Source organism: Oncorhynchus clarkii, chromosome 12 (genome assembly GCF_045791955.1).
Source record: "Oncorhynchus clarkii lewisi isolate Uvic-CL-2024 chromosome 12, UVic_Ocla_1.0, whole genome shotgun sequence".
Classification (NCBI taxonomy): Eukaryota; Metazoa; Chordata; class Actinopteri; order Salmoniformes; family Salmonidae; genus Oncorhynchus; species Oncorhynchus clarkii.
This window is the reverse complement of record NC_092158.1, coordinates 11,173,074-11,188,979: the sequence shown is the minus strand read 5'-3', so window position 1 is coordinate 11,188,979 and position 15,906 is coordinate 11,173,074. Positions and strand designations below refer to the sequence as shown.

General features: G+C 44.9%; 1 protein-coding gene across 1 annotated transcript in view; it reads right to left on the bottom strand.

The window, feature by feature from the left end:
* The window catches only part of LOC139421860 (SHC (Src homology 2 domain containing) transforming protein 3), a 62,808-nt gene extending 47,393 nt beyond the window's left edge, over nt 1-15,415 (bottom strand). Inside the window, exon 1 of the mRNA XM_071172987.1 lies at nt 13,105-15,415. Coding sequence (XP_071029088.1) covers nt 13,105-13,824 — 720 coding nt within the window. The 5' untranslated portion in view covers nt 13,825-15,415. The remainder of the gene's footprint in view (nt 1-13,104) is intronic.
* Nucleotides 15,416-15,906: the final 491 nt, after the last annotated feature.

Below are 15,906 nucleotides of genomic sequence, written 5' to 3'. Positions count from 1 at the left end.
AGCTGAGCTATAGCAGCAGGCCACGGGAGGTTACCGTCTGTCTGAGCTATATCAGCAGGCCACGGGAGGTTACCGTCTGTCTGAGCTATATCAGCAGGCCAGGTTAGTGTCTGTCTCAGCTAAAGCAGCAGGCCAAGGCAGGAAACTGTTTGCCTGTGCAACAGCAGCAGGCCAGGTTAGTGTCTGTCTGAGCTATAGCAGCAGGCCAGGTTAGTGTCTGTCTGAGCTAAAGCAGCAGGCCAGGTTAGAGTCTGTCTGAGCTATAGCAGCAGGCCAGGTTAGTGTCTGTCTGATCTATAGCAGCAGGCCAGGTTAGTGTCTGTCTGAGATATAGCAGCAGGCCAGGAAAGGTTAGTGTCCAGCTGAGCTATAACAGCAGGCCAGGTCAGGTTAGTGTCCAGCATGAGCTATAGCAGCAGGCCAGGGGAGGTTAGTGTCCAGCTGAGCTATAGCAGCAGGCCAGGTTTGTGTCTGTCTGAGTTATAGCAGCAGGCCAGGTTAGTGTCTGTCTGAGTTATAGCAGCAGCCCAGGTTAGTGTCTGTCTGAGTTATAGCAGCAGGCCGGGGTAGATTAGTATCTGTCTGAGATTTAGCAGCAGGCCAGGTTAGTGTCTGTCTGAGATATAGCAGCAGGTCAGGTTAGTGTCCGTCTGAGATTTAGCAGCAGGCCAGGTTAGTGTCTGTCTGAGATATAACAGCAGGCCAGGTTTGTGTCTGTCTCAGCTATAGAAGCAGGCCAGGGAAGGTAAGTGTCCAGCTGAGCTATAGCAGCAGGCCAGGTCAGGTTAGTGTCCAGCTGAGTTATAGCAGCAGGCCAGGGGAGGTTAGTGTCCAGCTGAGCTATAGCAGCAGGCCAGGTTTGTGTCTGTCTGAGATGTATCAGCAGGCCAGGTTAGTGTCTGTCTGAGCTATAGCAGCAGGCCAGGTTTGTGTCTGTCTGAGCTATAACAGCAGGCCAGGTTTGTGTCTGTCTCAGCTATAGCAGCAGGCCAGGGAAGGTTAGTGTCCAGCTGAGTTATAGCAGCAGGCCAGGGAAGGTTAGTGTCCAGCTGAGCTATAGCAGCAGGCCAGGTTTGTGTCTGTCTGAGCTATAACAGCAGGCCAGGTTTGTGTCTGTCTGAGCTATAACAGCAGGCCAGGTTTGTGTCTGTCGCAGCTATAGCAGCGGGCCAGGTTTGTGTCTGTCTGAGATTTATCAGCAGGCCAGGTTTGTGTCTGTCTGAGATTTAGCAGCAGGTCAGGTTAGTGTCTGTCTGAGCTATAGCAGCAGGCCAGGTTTGTGTCTGTCTGAGATTTATCAGCAAGCCAGGTTAGTGTCTGTCTGAACTATAGCAGCAGGCCAGGTTTGTGTCTGTCTGATCTATAGCAGCAGGCCAGGTTAGTGTCTGTCTGATCTATAGGAGCAGGCCAGGTTAGTGTCTGTCTGAGCTATAGCAGCAGGTCAGGTTAGTGTCTGTCTGATCTATAGCAGCAGGTCAGGCTTGTGTCTGTCTGATCTATAGCAGCAGGCCAGGTTAGTGTCTGTCTCAGCTATAGCAGCAGGCCAGGTTCGTGTCTGTCTGAGCTATAACAGCAGGCCAGGTTAGTGTCTGTCTGAGCTATACCAGCAGGCCAGTGAGGGTTAGTATCTGTCTGAGCTATAACATCAGGCCAGGTTTGTGTCTGTCTGAGCTATAACAGCAGGCCAGGTTTGTGTCCGTCTGAGCAACAGCAGCAGGCCAGGGTAGGTTAGTGTCCAGCTGAGCTATAGCAGCAGGCCACGGGAGGTTACAATCTGTCTGAGCTATATCAGCAGGCCACGGGAGGTTACCGTCTGTCTGAGCTATATCAGCAGGCCAGGTTAGTGTCTGTCTCAGCTAAAGCAGCAGGACAAGGCAGGAAACTGTTTGCCTGTGCAACAGCAGCAGGCCAGGTTAGTGTCTGTCTGAGCTATAGCAGCAGGCCAGGTTTGTGTCTGTCTGAGCTATAACAGCAGGCCAGGTTAGTGTCTGTCTCAGCTATAGCAGCAGGCCAGGTTGGTGTCTGTCTGAGCTATAGCAGCAGGCCAGGTTAGTGTCTGTCTGAGCTAAAGCAGCAGGCCAGGTTAGAGTCTGTCTGAGCTATAGCAGCAGGCCAGGTTAGTGTCTGTCTGATCTATAGCAGCAGGCCAGGTTAGTGTCTGTCTGAGATATAGCAGCAGGCCAGGAAAGGTTAGTGTCCAGCTGAGCTATAACAGCAGGCCAGGTCAGGTTAGTGTCCAGCATGAGCTATAGCAGCAGGCCAGGGGAGGTTAGTGTCCAGCTGAGCTATAGCAGCAGGCCAGGTTTGTGTCTGTCTGAGATGTATCAGCAGGCCAGGTTTGTGTCTGTCTGAGCTATTGCAGCTGGCAAGGTTAGTGTCAGTCTGAGCTATAGCAGCAGGCCAGGTTAGTTTTAGTGTGAGCTGGAGCATCTGGCCAGGCCAGGTTTGTGTCTGTCTGAGCAATAGCAGCAGGCCAGGCAAGGTTAGTGTCTGTCTGAGATATTGCAGCGGGCCAGGTTAGTGTCTGTCTGAGCTATAGCATCAAGGCAGGTTTGTGTCTGTCTGAGCTATAGCAACAGGCCAGATTAGTGTCTGTCTGAGCAATAGGAGCAGGCCAGTTCATGTTAGTGTCTGTCTGAGCTATAGCAGCAGGCCAAGTTAGTGTTCGTCTGATCTAAAGCAGCAGAACAGGTTAGTGTCTGTCTGAGATATAGCAGCAGGCCAGGTTAGTGTCTGTCTGAGTTATAGCAGCAGGCCAGGTTAGTGTCTGTCTGAGATATAGCAGCATGCCAGGTTAGTGTCTGTCTCAGACATAGCAGCAGGCCAGGTTAGTGACTGTCCGAGCTATAGCAGCAGGCCGGGGCAGATTAGTATCTGTCTGAGATATAGCAGCAGGCCAGGTTAGTGTCTGTCTGAGATATAGCAGCAGGTCAGGTTAGTGTCCGTCTGAGATTTAGCAGCAGGCCAGGTTAGTGTCTGTCTGAGATATAACAGCAGGCCAGGTTTGTGTCTGTCTGAGATATAGCAGCATTTCAGGTTAGTGTCTGTCTGATCTATAGCAGCAGGCCAGGTTAGTGTCTGTCTCAGCTATAGCAGCAGGCCAGGTTTGTGTCTGTCTGAGCTATAACAGCAGGCCAGGTTAGTGTCTGTCTGAGCTATAACAGCAGGCCAATGAGGGTTAGTATCTGTCTGAGCTATAACATCAGGCCAGGTTTGTGTCTGTCTGAGCTATAACAGCAGGCCAGGTTTGTGTCCGTCTGAGCAATAGCAGCAGGCCAGGATAGGTTAGTGTCCAGCTGAGCTATAGCAGCAGGCCACGGGAGGTTACCGTCTGTCTGAGCTATAGCAGCAGGCCACGGGAGGTTACCGTCTGTCTGAGCTATAGCAGCAGGTCAGGTTAATGTCTGTCTGAGCTATATCAGCAGGCCAGGTTAGTGTCTGTCTCAGCTGAAGCATCAGGCCAAGGCAGGTAACTGTGTGCCTGTGTAACAGCAGCAGGCCATGTTAGTGTCTGTCTGAGCTATAGCAGCAGGCCAGGTTTGTGTCTGTCTGAGCTATAGCAGCAGGCCAGGTTAGTGTCTGTCTAAGCGATAGCAGCAGGCCAGGTTAGTGTCTGTCTGAGCTATAGCAGCAGGCCAGGTTAGTGTCTGTCTGATCTATAGCAGCAGGCCAGGTTAGTGTCTGTCTGAGATATAGCAGCATTTCAGGTTAGTGTCTGTCTGAGATATAGCAGCAGGCCAGGTTTGTGTCTGTCTGAGATTTATCAGCAGGACAGGTCTGTGTCTGTCTGAGCTATAACAGCAGGCCAGGTTAGTGTCTGTCTGAGTCTGTCTCAGCTATAGCAGCAGGCCAGGGAAGGTTAGTGTCCAGATGAGCTATAGCAGCAGGCCAGGTCAGGTTAGTGTCCAGCTGAGCTATAGCAGCAGTTCAGGGGAGGTTAGTGTCCAGCTGAGCTATAGCAGCAGGCCAGGTTTGTGTCTGTCTGAGATGTATCAGCAGGCCAGATTAGTGTCTGTCTGAGCAATAGGAGCAGGCCAGTTCATGTTAGTGTCTGTCTGAGCTATAGCAGCAGGCCAAGTTAGTGTTCGTCCGATCTAAAGCAGCAGAACAGGTTAGTGTCTGTCTGAGATATAGCAGCAGGCCAGATTAGTGTCTGTCTGAGCTATAGCAGCAGGCCAGGTTAGTGTCTGTCTGAGATATAGCAGCATGCCAGGTTAGTGTCTGTCTCAGACATAGCAGCAGGCCAGGTTAGTGACTGTCCGAGCTATAGCAGCAGGCCGGGGCAGATTAGTATCTGTCTGAGATATAGCAGCAGGCCAGGTTAGTGTCTGTCTGAGATATAACAGCAGACCAGGTTTGTGTCTGTCTGAGATTTATCAGCAGGCCAGGTTAGTGTCTGTCTGATCTATAGCAGCAGGTCAGGTTTGTGTCTGTCTGATCTATAGTAGCAGGCCAGGTTAGTGTCTGTCTCAGCTATAGCAGCAGGCCAGGTTTGTGTCTGTCTGAGCTATAACAGCAGGCCAGGTTAGTGTCTGTCTGAGCTATAACAGCAGGCCAGTGAGGGTTAGTATCTGTCTGAGCTATAACATCAGGCCAGGTTTGTGTCCGTCTGAGCTATAACAGCAGGCCAGGTTTGTGTCCGTCTGAGCAATAGCAGCAGGCCAGGGTAGGTTAGTGTCCAGCTGAGCTATAGCAGCAGGCCACGGGAGGTTACCGTCTGTCTGAGCTATATCAGCAGGCCAGGTTAGTGTCTGTCTCAGCTAAAGCAGCAGGCCAAGGCAGGAAACTGTTTGCCTGTGCAACAGCAGCAGGCCAGGCTAGTGTCTGTCTGAGCTATAGCAGCAGGCCAGGTTTGTGTCTGTCTGAGCTATAACAGCAGGCCAGGTTAGTGTCTGTCTCAGCTATAGCAGCAGGCCAGGTTAGTGTCTGTCTGAGCTATAGCAGCAGGCCAGGTTAGTGTCTGTCTGAGCTAAAGCAGCAGGCCAGGTTAGAGTCTGTCTGAGCTATAGCAGCAGGCCAGGTTAGTGTCTGTCTGATCTATAGCAGCAGGCCAGGTTAGTGTCTGTCTGAGATATAGCAGCAGGCCAGGGAAGGTTAGTGTCCAGCTGAGCTATAACAGCAGGCCAGGTCAGGTTAGTGTCCAGCATGAGCTATAGCAGCAGGCCAGGTGAGTTTAGTGTCCAGCTGAGCTATAGCAGCAGGCCAGGTTTGTATCTGTCTGAGATGTATCAGCAGGCCAGGTTAGTGTCTGTCTGAGATATAGTAGCAGGCCAGGTTTGTGTCTGTCTGAGCTATTGCAGCTGGCAAGGTTAGTGTCAGTCTGAGCTATAGCAGTTGGCCAGGTTAGTTTTAGTGTGAGCTGGAGCATCTGGCCAGGCCAGGTTTGTGTCTGTCTGAGCAATAGCAGCAGGCCAGGCAAGGTTAGTGTCTGTCTGAGATATTGCAGCGGGCCAGGTTAGTGTCTGTCTGAGCTATAGCATCAAGGCAGGTTTGTGTCTGTCTGAGCTATAGCAACAGGCCAGATTAGTGTCTGTCTGAGCAATAGGAGCAGGCCAGTTCATGTTAGTGTCTGTCTGAGCTATAGCAGCAGGCCAAGTTAGTGTTCGTCTGATCTTAAGCAGCAGAACAGGTTAGTGTCTGTCTGAGATATAGCAGCAGGCCAGGTTAGTGTCTGTCTGAGATATAGCAGCATGCCAGGTTAGTGTCTGTCTCAGACATAGCAGCAGGCCAGGTTAGTGACTGTCCGAGCTATAGCAGCAGGCCGGGGCAGATTAGTATCTGTCTGAGATATAGCAGCAGGTCAGGTTAGTGTCTGTTTGAGATTTAGCAGCAGGCCAGGTTAGTGTCTGTCTAAGATATAACAGCAGGCCAGGTTTGTGTCTGTCTGAGATTTATCAGCAGGCCAGGTTAGTGTCTGTCTGAGCTATAGCAGCAGGCCAGGTTTGTGTCTGTCTGAGATTTAGCAGCAGGCCAGGTTAGTGTCTGTCTGAGATATAGCAGCAGGTCAGGTTAGTGTCTGTTTGAGATTTAGCAGCAGGCCAGGTTAGTGTCTGTCTGAGATATAACAGCAGGCCAGGTTTGTGTCTGTCTGAGATTTATCAGCAGGCCAGGTTAGTGTCTGTCTGAGCTATAGCAGCAGGCCAGGTTTGTGTCTGTCTGAGCTATAACAGCAGGCCAGGTTAGTGTCTGTCTGAGCTATAGCAGCAGGCCAGGTTTGTGTCTGTCTGAGCTATAACAGCAGGCCAGGTTAGTGTCTGTCTGAGCTATAACAGCAGGCCAGGTTTGTGTCTGTCTCAGCTATAGCAGCAGGCCAGGGAAGGTTAGTGTCCAGCTGAGCTATAGCTGCAGGCCAGGGAAGGTTAGTGTCCAGCTGAGCTATAGCAGCAGGCCAGGTTTGTGTCTGTCTGAGATGTATCATCAGGCCAGGTTAGTGTCTGTCTGAGCTATAGCAGCAGGCCAGGTTTGTGTCTGTCTGAGCTATAACAGCAGGCCAGGTTAGTGTCTGTCTGAGCTATAACAGCAGGCCAGGTTTGTGTCTGTCTCAGCTATAGCAGCAGGCCAGGGAAGGTTAGTGTCCAGCTGAGCTATAGCAGCAGGCCAGGTCAGGTTAGTGTCCAGCTGAGCTATAGCAGCAGGCCAGGGGAGGTTAGTGTCCAGCTGAGCTATAGCAGCAGGCCAGGTTAGTGTGTGTCTGAGCTATAGCAGCAGGCCAGGTTAGGTTAATGTCTCTCTGAGCTATAGCAGCAGGCCAGGTTAGTGTCTGTCTGAGCTATGGGAGCAGGCCAGGGAAGGTTAGTGTCTGTAAGCACGGTGACCTACACTATCCAGGGGACTAATTTCCTCTCACGGAGAGACACCTGTTAGTGCAGTATGATCCAATGAATGTAATTGTCTCCCAATCCCATTCAGTATAACATCCACCCACATACCCTCCTCTCTTCTAGCTGGCTAATGCCACTGGCAAGGAACATTTTGTCCCTAGAATTAAAAAAAGAGCAAGATGGAGTTTCTCTCCTCCTCTTCACTCAGACAGACTCATAAAGAAGTGGCTCTAAACAAAACAGGGCAAAAAGGAGGAAACGAATGAAAAAACACTTCATAATAATCATGCACAGTGCCGCGTGTTTCCTGGTTGGTTGGTTAACCTCTGTAGCCTTTTGGTCACGGGTGATACAGAATGCTATGGATTATTACGTGCACAGAAACTATGATATTTAGAGCTGGAATATAATAGAAACACATCTTTATTTATCGATTTGCATTGAAAGTACATGTTTTTGCTTTCAGAGTACCTTAAAGTGAGTACCCACAGTTGATCAAGTGAGGTGTCTGTCAATGTATGAGGTTTTGTAACCACAATGCAGGACCATATAAAGGTGGTGGAAGGTAAATCAACAGTAGAGGGTCGTGAAGGGGTGGATACAAGCTACGGGACCTGCAGTGTTGCTATACTATTTAAATGCCATGTTTTGCCGGTAAATAACAATACCTGTAAATAACAAACCATGTTTTTTGAATCGTGGAGAGAGTGAAAGGGAACAAAGTCCAACTTACTTCAGGCAGTGGAGAGAGAGATGAGTGGAGAGAGAGAGATGAGTGGAGAGAAAGATGTGTGGAGAGAGATGATTGGAGAGAGAGAGATGAGTAGAGAGAGAGATGAGTGGAGAGAGAGATGAGTGGAGAGAGAGAGATGAGTAGAGAGAGAGATGAGTGGAGAGAGGGATGAGTGGAGAGAGAGAGATGAGTAGAGAGAGAGATGTGTGGAGAGAGATGAGTGGAGAGAGAGAGATGAGTAGAGAGAGAGATGAGTGGAGAGAGGGATGAGTGGAGAGGGGAGAACTCTAAAATGTAGTCTAAATAATATATAGCTAGCCAGGACATATAAATAGCTATAAATATAGCTCACAATGCAATGGGCCTACAATATTTCAACCAGAGGCCCCATTCTTTACAGTGCATTTCCAATGTACGCATCACTGTTTATCAAATTACTGCATTTATTATACATAACAGAAACAAAGGCAGGTGCAGAGAGCTAATCCTATTTCAATCTAATCTGACACTGAACCATCATTGCATGTTGCAGGCAAAGTATCAACAGAAAGAGAAAGACTGTAATACCAAGCAACTATTGAACTCACCAGAGACACAGTAGCAAATGTAATCAGAACATTTTAGCAAGAATAACAAAAATGCAACATCCTACACTCTTTATCAATCAAGGCATATCTGGTATATTATAGCCCAACCTACATGTACCCACTGGCTATCCTCACTAGACCACACCTGAAGCTTTATATGAATATCCTATTCACTGTGTTGTAAGCTACGGAAATTGCATTTAATATGTAGCTACACCTTTAGTCAAGAATCAAACACTAACTTGGCCAGGGAGAGACACGAGGAGGATTGCTATGGTTACCGAGAAGTATGGAGAACAGCATGTTAAAGAATTACTGGGTTCAGTTGCTCGTAAACTGAATTCAAAGTGCTATTTCTAATAAATATATATTTTTCATTGTTATTACACATTATCAACCAAACTAAACTGGTCATACCAGTATATAACAATAAATATTTCCGAGTTGCGTCCAGAACACGGTTAGCATAGCCTATGTGCCAGTAACAATACACATGAAAGACACCACATAGCATCATAATACAATACACGATCAACAGACATGAGAAAATGATCTACTAGTGTAGCGTTAAAATAGACTTCTGTGTCTAGAATGTTCACCACGGCAACACGACTATGTCAAGAATAAGTGTCAGTCAAAACCCCGGCTGTGTGTCAATGCCAACCACTGCTCTGTTAACCTAATGGAGCATGGTGTGTAACCACGACCACATGACATTAATTAAAAAGGCCCAAGAGCAGAATAGCACCAATAACTCAATAAACAGGCACAGCAGATAGAGGTTTGCATCCCAAATTGCACCCTATCCCCTACATAGTGCATAGGGCTCTGGTCAAAAATAGTGCACTATATAGGGAATAGGGTTCCATTGGGAACGCATTAAGACCGGGGAAAAGTGCATGGGGGAGATGAGAGAGACCTATTTCCCCTTTCCCCTCTGTGGACACTTTCAATGTATTGATTCAACTGGCTGTGTGTGTCGGTCAAACTAACTCACTCTAACCCCACTGCTGCCTATTTGTTAATGGACTAACACCAGACAGGAAATGTGTCATGGGACATGAACATGCCTGATTCAGATATGTCAGACTCTATGAAATTCTGATCATACATTATGTGTTTTCTTTCTTGTTCTTTCACCTGACAAACTGTTACGCTGCATTTCTCAAAATCAATTCAAACATAGAAATGAGCAGATATGTATTCATTTAATGTACAGGAGAAAGTGCTATTTAGATTCCCAGGGATCAGCATTGCTAATTATTGTATTGGAAAGAATCTGCAGATTCTGTTGTGGGTTTTAGTTGTTCCAACCACATCTTGTACAGGTCCTCTTCATCCATATTTCCTCCATTCATTTTCATAATCTGTTACTTACAACAACGATAGCCTACATTTGGTTAAACTTTGTGTAAATCTGTATTGCCTAAACGGTGTAAATTCTTGGTGACTGAATACACTTGTGCAGGTACATTGATATGGTCTGAGAACAGTAGGTGAGGACAAGCATTTTGCTGCCTGTCTGATTCTCTTCCTTGTATCACTAGCTAGAGCCACAGCAGTATTCAGTCTCCACATATACAATACAGTACATATACAGTACAGTACATATACAGTACAGTACATATACAATACAGTACATATACAGTACAGTACAATACAGTACATATACAATACAGTACATATACAGTACAGTACATATACAATACAGTACATACAATACAGTACATATACAGTACATATACATATACAACACAGTACATATACATATACAACACAGTACATATACAGTACAGTACATACACAACACAGTACATACACAGTCAATACAGTACAGTACATATACAGTACATATACAATACAGTACATATACAGTACAGTACGTATACAATACAGTGCATATACAGTACAGTACATATACAATACAGTACATATACAGTACAGTACATATACAGTACATATACAGTACAGTACATATACAATACAGTACATATACAATACAGTACATATACATATACAGTTGAAGTCGGATGTTTACATTCACCTTAGCCAAATACATTTCAACTCAGTTTTCACAATTCCTGACATTTAATCCTAGTAAAAATTCCATCTTAGGTCAGTTAGGATCACCACTTTATTTTAAGAATGTGAAATGTCAGAATAATAGTAGAGAGAATTATTTATTTCAGCTTTTATTTCTTTAATCACATTCCCAGTGGGTCAGAAGTTTACATACACTCAATTAGTATTTGGTAGCATTGCCTTTTAAATTGATTAACTTGGGTCAAACGTTTCGGGTAGCCTTCCACAAGCTTCCTACAATAAGTTGGGTGAACTTTGGCCCATTCCTCCTGACAGAGCTGGTGTAACTGAGTCAGGTTTGTAGGCCTCCTTGCTCGCACACACTTTTCCAGTTCTGCCCACAAATGTTCTATAGGATTGAGGTCAGGGCTTTGTGATGGCCACTCCAATACCTTGACTTTGTTGTCCATAAGCCATTTTGCCACAACTTTGGAAGTATGCTTGGAGTCATTGTCATTTTGGAAGACCCATTTGTGACCAAGCTTTAACTTCCTGACTGACGTCTTGAGATGTTGCTTCAATATATGCACATAATTTTCCTCCTCATGATGCCATCTATTTTGTGAAGTGCACAAGTCACTCCTGCAGCAAAGCACCCCCACAAAATGATGCTGCCACCCACGTGTTTCATGGTTAGGATGGTGTTCTTCGGCTTGCAAGCCTCCCCCTTTTTCCTCCAAACATAACGATGGTCATTATGGCCAAACAGTTATATTTTTGTTTCATCAGACCAGAGAACATTTCTCAAAAAAGTATGATCTTTGTCCCCATGTGCAGTTGCAAACCGTAGTCTGGCTTTTTTATGGCGGTTTTGGAGCAGTGGCTTCTTCCGTGCTGAGCAGCCTTTCAGGTTATGTCGATATAGGACTCTTTTTACTGTGGATAGAGATACTTTTGTACCTGTTTCCTCCAGCATCTCACAAGGTCCTTTGCTGTTGTTCTGGGATTGATTTGCACTTTTTGCATCAAAGTACGTTCATCTCTAGGAGACAGAATGCATCTCCTTCCTGAGCGGTATGACGGCTGCGTGGTCCCATGGTGTTTATACTTGCATACTATTGTTTGTACAGATGAACGTGGTACCTTCAGGCACTTGGAAATTACTCCCAAGGATGAACCAGACATATGGAGGTCTACAAAAAAAATTCTGAGGTCTTGGCTGATTTCATTTTTTTCCCATGATGTCAAGCAAACAGGCAAGGTAGACCTTGAAATACATTGACAGGTACACCTCCAATTGACTCAAATTTCGTAAATTAGCCTAACAGAAGATTCTAAAGCCATGATATCATTTTCTGGAATTTTCCAAGCTATTTAAAGGCACAGTCAACTTAGTGTATGTTCTGACTCACTGGAATTGTGATACAGTGAATTATAAGTGAAATAATCTGTCTGTAAACAATTGTTGGAAAAATTACTTGTGTCATACAGTAGATGTCCTAACCAACTTGCCAAAATTATAGTTTGTTAACAAGAAATTTGTGGTATGGTTGAAAAACAAGTTTAAATGACTCCAACCTAAGTGTATGTAAACTTCCGACTTCAACTGTACAATACATATACAGTACAGTACATACACAGTACAGTACATATACAGTACATATACATATACAATAAATATACAGTACAGTACATATACAGTACAGTACATATACAGTACAGTACATATACAGTACATATACATATACAATACATATACAGTACAGTACATATACAATACATATACAGTACAGTACATATACAGTGCATATACATATACAATACATATACAGTACAGTACATATACAATACATATACATATAAATACATATACAGTACATTACATATACAATATATATACAGTACAGTACATATGCAGTACATATACATATACAATACATATACATATACAATACATATACAGTACAGTACATATACAATACATATACAGTACATATACAGTACATGTACAGTACATATACAATACATATACAGTACATATACAATACAGTACAGTACATATACATATACAATACATATACATATACAGTACAGTACATATACAGTACATATACAGTACAGTACATATACAGTACATATACAGTACAGTACATATACAGTACATATACAGTACAGTACATATTCAACACAGTACATATTCAATACAGTACATATACAGTACATATACAGTACAGTACATATACAGTACATATACAGTACAGTACATATTCAATACAGTACATATTCAATACAGTACATATACAGTACATATTCAATACAGTACATATTCAATACAGTACATATACAGTACATATTCAATACAGTACATATTCAATACAGTACATATACAATACATATACAGTACAGTACATATACAGTACATATACAGTACAGTACATATTCAATACAGTACATATACAGTACATGTTTTAACCTGCGTCAAAACATATAAAGGCAAAAAAGGAGGAAAGGAAAAGAAAATACAAAAATGAAAGGATGAAGATGATGAAGATGATCATAAACATAAAAGCATAAACACGTTGATAAACATAAAAGCATCCGGACGGTGGAGGCATGGCTACATGGCCTTTTGTTACGGCATCAAAGGGTTTTCTCTGGTTTTATCAATGATGACCTTCTCTGTTTGTCTGAATTATTCAATTATTATTTGCTGGTCTTTCTCTTCACAATAATCCCTGCTGTTTCTATCTACGCCCACACTAGGGCAAGATGATGATCACGATCTGGCGGTTAGGCTACCGTACATTTTCTCCTTTTCAGTCATTGAGGGAAAAGAGAGAATGGGGGGAGAGGAGAGAGAAAAAGGAAAAAAAAATGTATGGATGAAGGGAGAGAGAGAGAGAGAGAGAGAGAGAAAGGAAAACCAAGAATCAACACCAACCTTTACAATGTACGTCACTCCGGGTCCAGAGATCTTCTCACTGGAATGCAGCCATCCCCTGGAACAGGGTTTATTCACCAGTCCACTGTTACCTCCTCCTCCACTAGGTCCCCAGTCCTCCCCTCCATGTCCCTGTCTCTGCCCAGCCTCCCTCTCTTCCAGCCCCAACCTGCTGCCCTTCTTTCCCCCTGCGTTGCTCATGGTGCCTGGCTCTTGCTGGGAGGAGTGGGAGTGGGAGCAGGGAGGGTGGTGGTGGTGGGAGATGCTGGAGGCTGAGCCACAGGAGGAGCCGTTACCACCACCACCGTTACCGCCACCGGAGGCTGCCAACGACACACTGGGGCCAGAGCCGCTACCAATGCAGCTGGATCCACCACCGGAGCCTCCAGCACCTTGCAGCTTGGAGAGGGTCAGGTCCTTGACGTGGGAGGGGAGGCTCTTGATACCCAGCAGGCTGGAGCCTGAGTTGGTGAATTTCAGGTTGGACACTTTGTTGATGAGGGTGCACAGGGTGTTGGTTCCATCGTCTGAGGGGTCGGCAGCGGGGTGGTGGTGGTGGTTCACGCCGCCCTCGGATGGCGCTGTAGGAGGGGTGTACGGGGGCTCGGCGGAGGACGCAGGGGCTGCCGAGACCTTGGGGTTCATGGTGAGGCCGTGTAGATCATCGACGGACGTCACCGACTCATTCCTGAATCTGTTGTATTTGGTACGGTGAAGCATTCCCCTCTTCTCTGCCTCTGCCCCCTCCTCTGCCTTACAAATGCACCGGCAGATGTAATGCCGCCAAGTAAATTATCCTTCTCTCCTTAAACATAGCAAATGCCTTATAGTAACCCCAGCAGGCCCTGTATGATGGTTGACTAGAATTTTCTCTGCTGCTGAGGAAGTTAGAGAGCTGGGTTAGTGCTGCTGCTACTGCTGTTATTGATGCTGAGGCTGAGGTTGCTGTTAGGAAAATCCAACGCCGCGATGATCCAATCCGTTGGTAGAAAATAAACAGAAAAGAAGAACACAATCCATGGAAATAGAACATGGAGGAAAGGTGAAAAAAAGGTTCCAGAAGCTTCCAGAATGCAGAGAGAGAGATGGACGTGGTAGAGGAGGATATAGTTATATTGCGCTGCTGCTCTCCTCTCACTGTTGCCTACCGGCTCAAAGCAGAAGCATGACTCACAGATCTGAACAGAGACCTTCTCAACAAAAGGCTCACTGAACACTGAAAATCACTTCCTGTTACAAAAAAAAAATCCTCCCACTTACAGCACACTAGAACCAATCAATTCTCAAATTTCCCAGACGGATATTTCCTCTTCACCGCAGGAATGCTTTTCAATTTTATTCTGTGGTACGGTCGGTTGTGGGAAAAAGGGAAAGAATCGCAAAGAGAAAAATATATCCTGATGATAAAAGATAATAAATGATTATCAACTTGTCTCCCTTCATACTCCCTTCACACATTATCTGGTTAGAACATACTCCTCTACAGACTGGGATTATGTTCCTGTGAAGGGGAAAATCTAAGTAATTGATGCTGAATATAGCCTACTGATGACAGGTGATGAAAAATCAATAGGAAACAAGGAAAAATAACATTGATGTGAGTGATAGGCATGCAGCTGGCAATGAATCTATTCCATGTCCACAGTACTTCAGAAGAAGAGGACAATCTTCCTAGTATCTGTATTTGCAACAAAATGTACAAGTTGACTGTTACATTAACATACTGTTCTCATTGCAGCGTGCACATTTTTTGCAATGACACGGACAAGGACATCAATACATATCTTCTATAACATCATAAATATTATATGCTACCATGATGATGACACATGCATGAGATTAATACAAATACTTTAAACAAATGCAAAAATAGACCCTAATCTTATATTAAAATACATCTAGATAACACATCTATGTATTTGAACACATCAGTACACTTCATGATAATTCTATCATTCAAAAAATATTGAACAACGTAGAATAGATATTTTCCTTCCTCTGTTGAATTTGCATTATCACTATTCTATTTACATTCTGAGACAAAGGATCAGTAGAATGATACTTCACCTCTCTGATAACAACCTGCCTGTCCTGAATTATCCCAGTGAATAATTCATAAACAGAATAAAAACACGTTTTCTAATTAAACAGACAACACTGACTCAGAACAGAAATACAAGAAGACAGGCTCATCCAAACAGCAAGGCAAGGCATCAGTAGAACAGCAGTCTAGATCAGCAGTCTTTCTACATGAAGCCAAAAACCATTCATGTAAAATGTCCACAGGAGCGACACAACTAAGAAGACTGACAGTCATTCATAAGCTTCCGCTCTCTCTTATCCTGCTGCTGCAGATTTCGCACTGCACTGCAGTCCCTCCCAACATCTCTCTCTCTCTCTCTGTCTATCTCTCTCTCTCTCTCTCTCTGTCTATCTATCTCTCTCTCTCTCTCGCTCTCTCGCTCTCTCGCTCTCTCTCTATCTCTCTTTCTCTTTCTCTCTCTGTCTCTGTCTATCTCTCTCTCTCTCTCGCTCTCGCTCTCGCTCTCGCTCTCTCTCTCTCTGTCTCTGTCTATCTCTCTCTCTGTCTCTGTCTCTGTCTATCTCTCTCTCTCTCTCTCTGTCTCTGTCTATCTATCTCTCTCTCTCGCTCTCTCGCTCCCTCTCGCCTTCCTGCCTGGCAAATACATAAAAAAAGGAAAGCACGTTTGCTTTCTCCTCAGAAACAAAAGCAAACAAAAAAGGAAGGAGAGATAAAAGAAGCTTCTCTTAAATCAGAGAGGACAAGAGAAAGAAGACGAT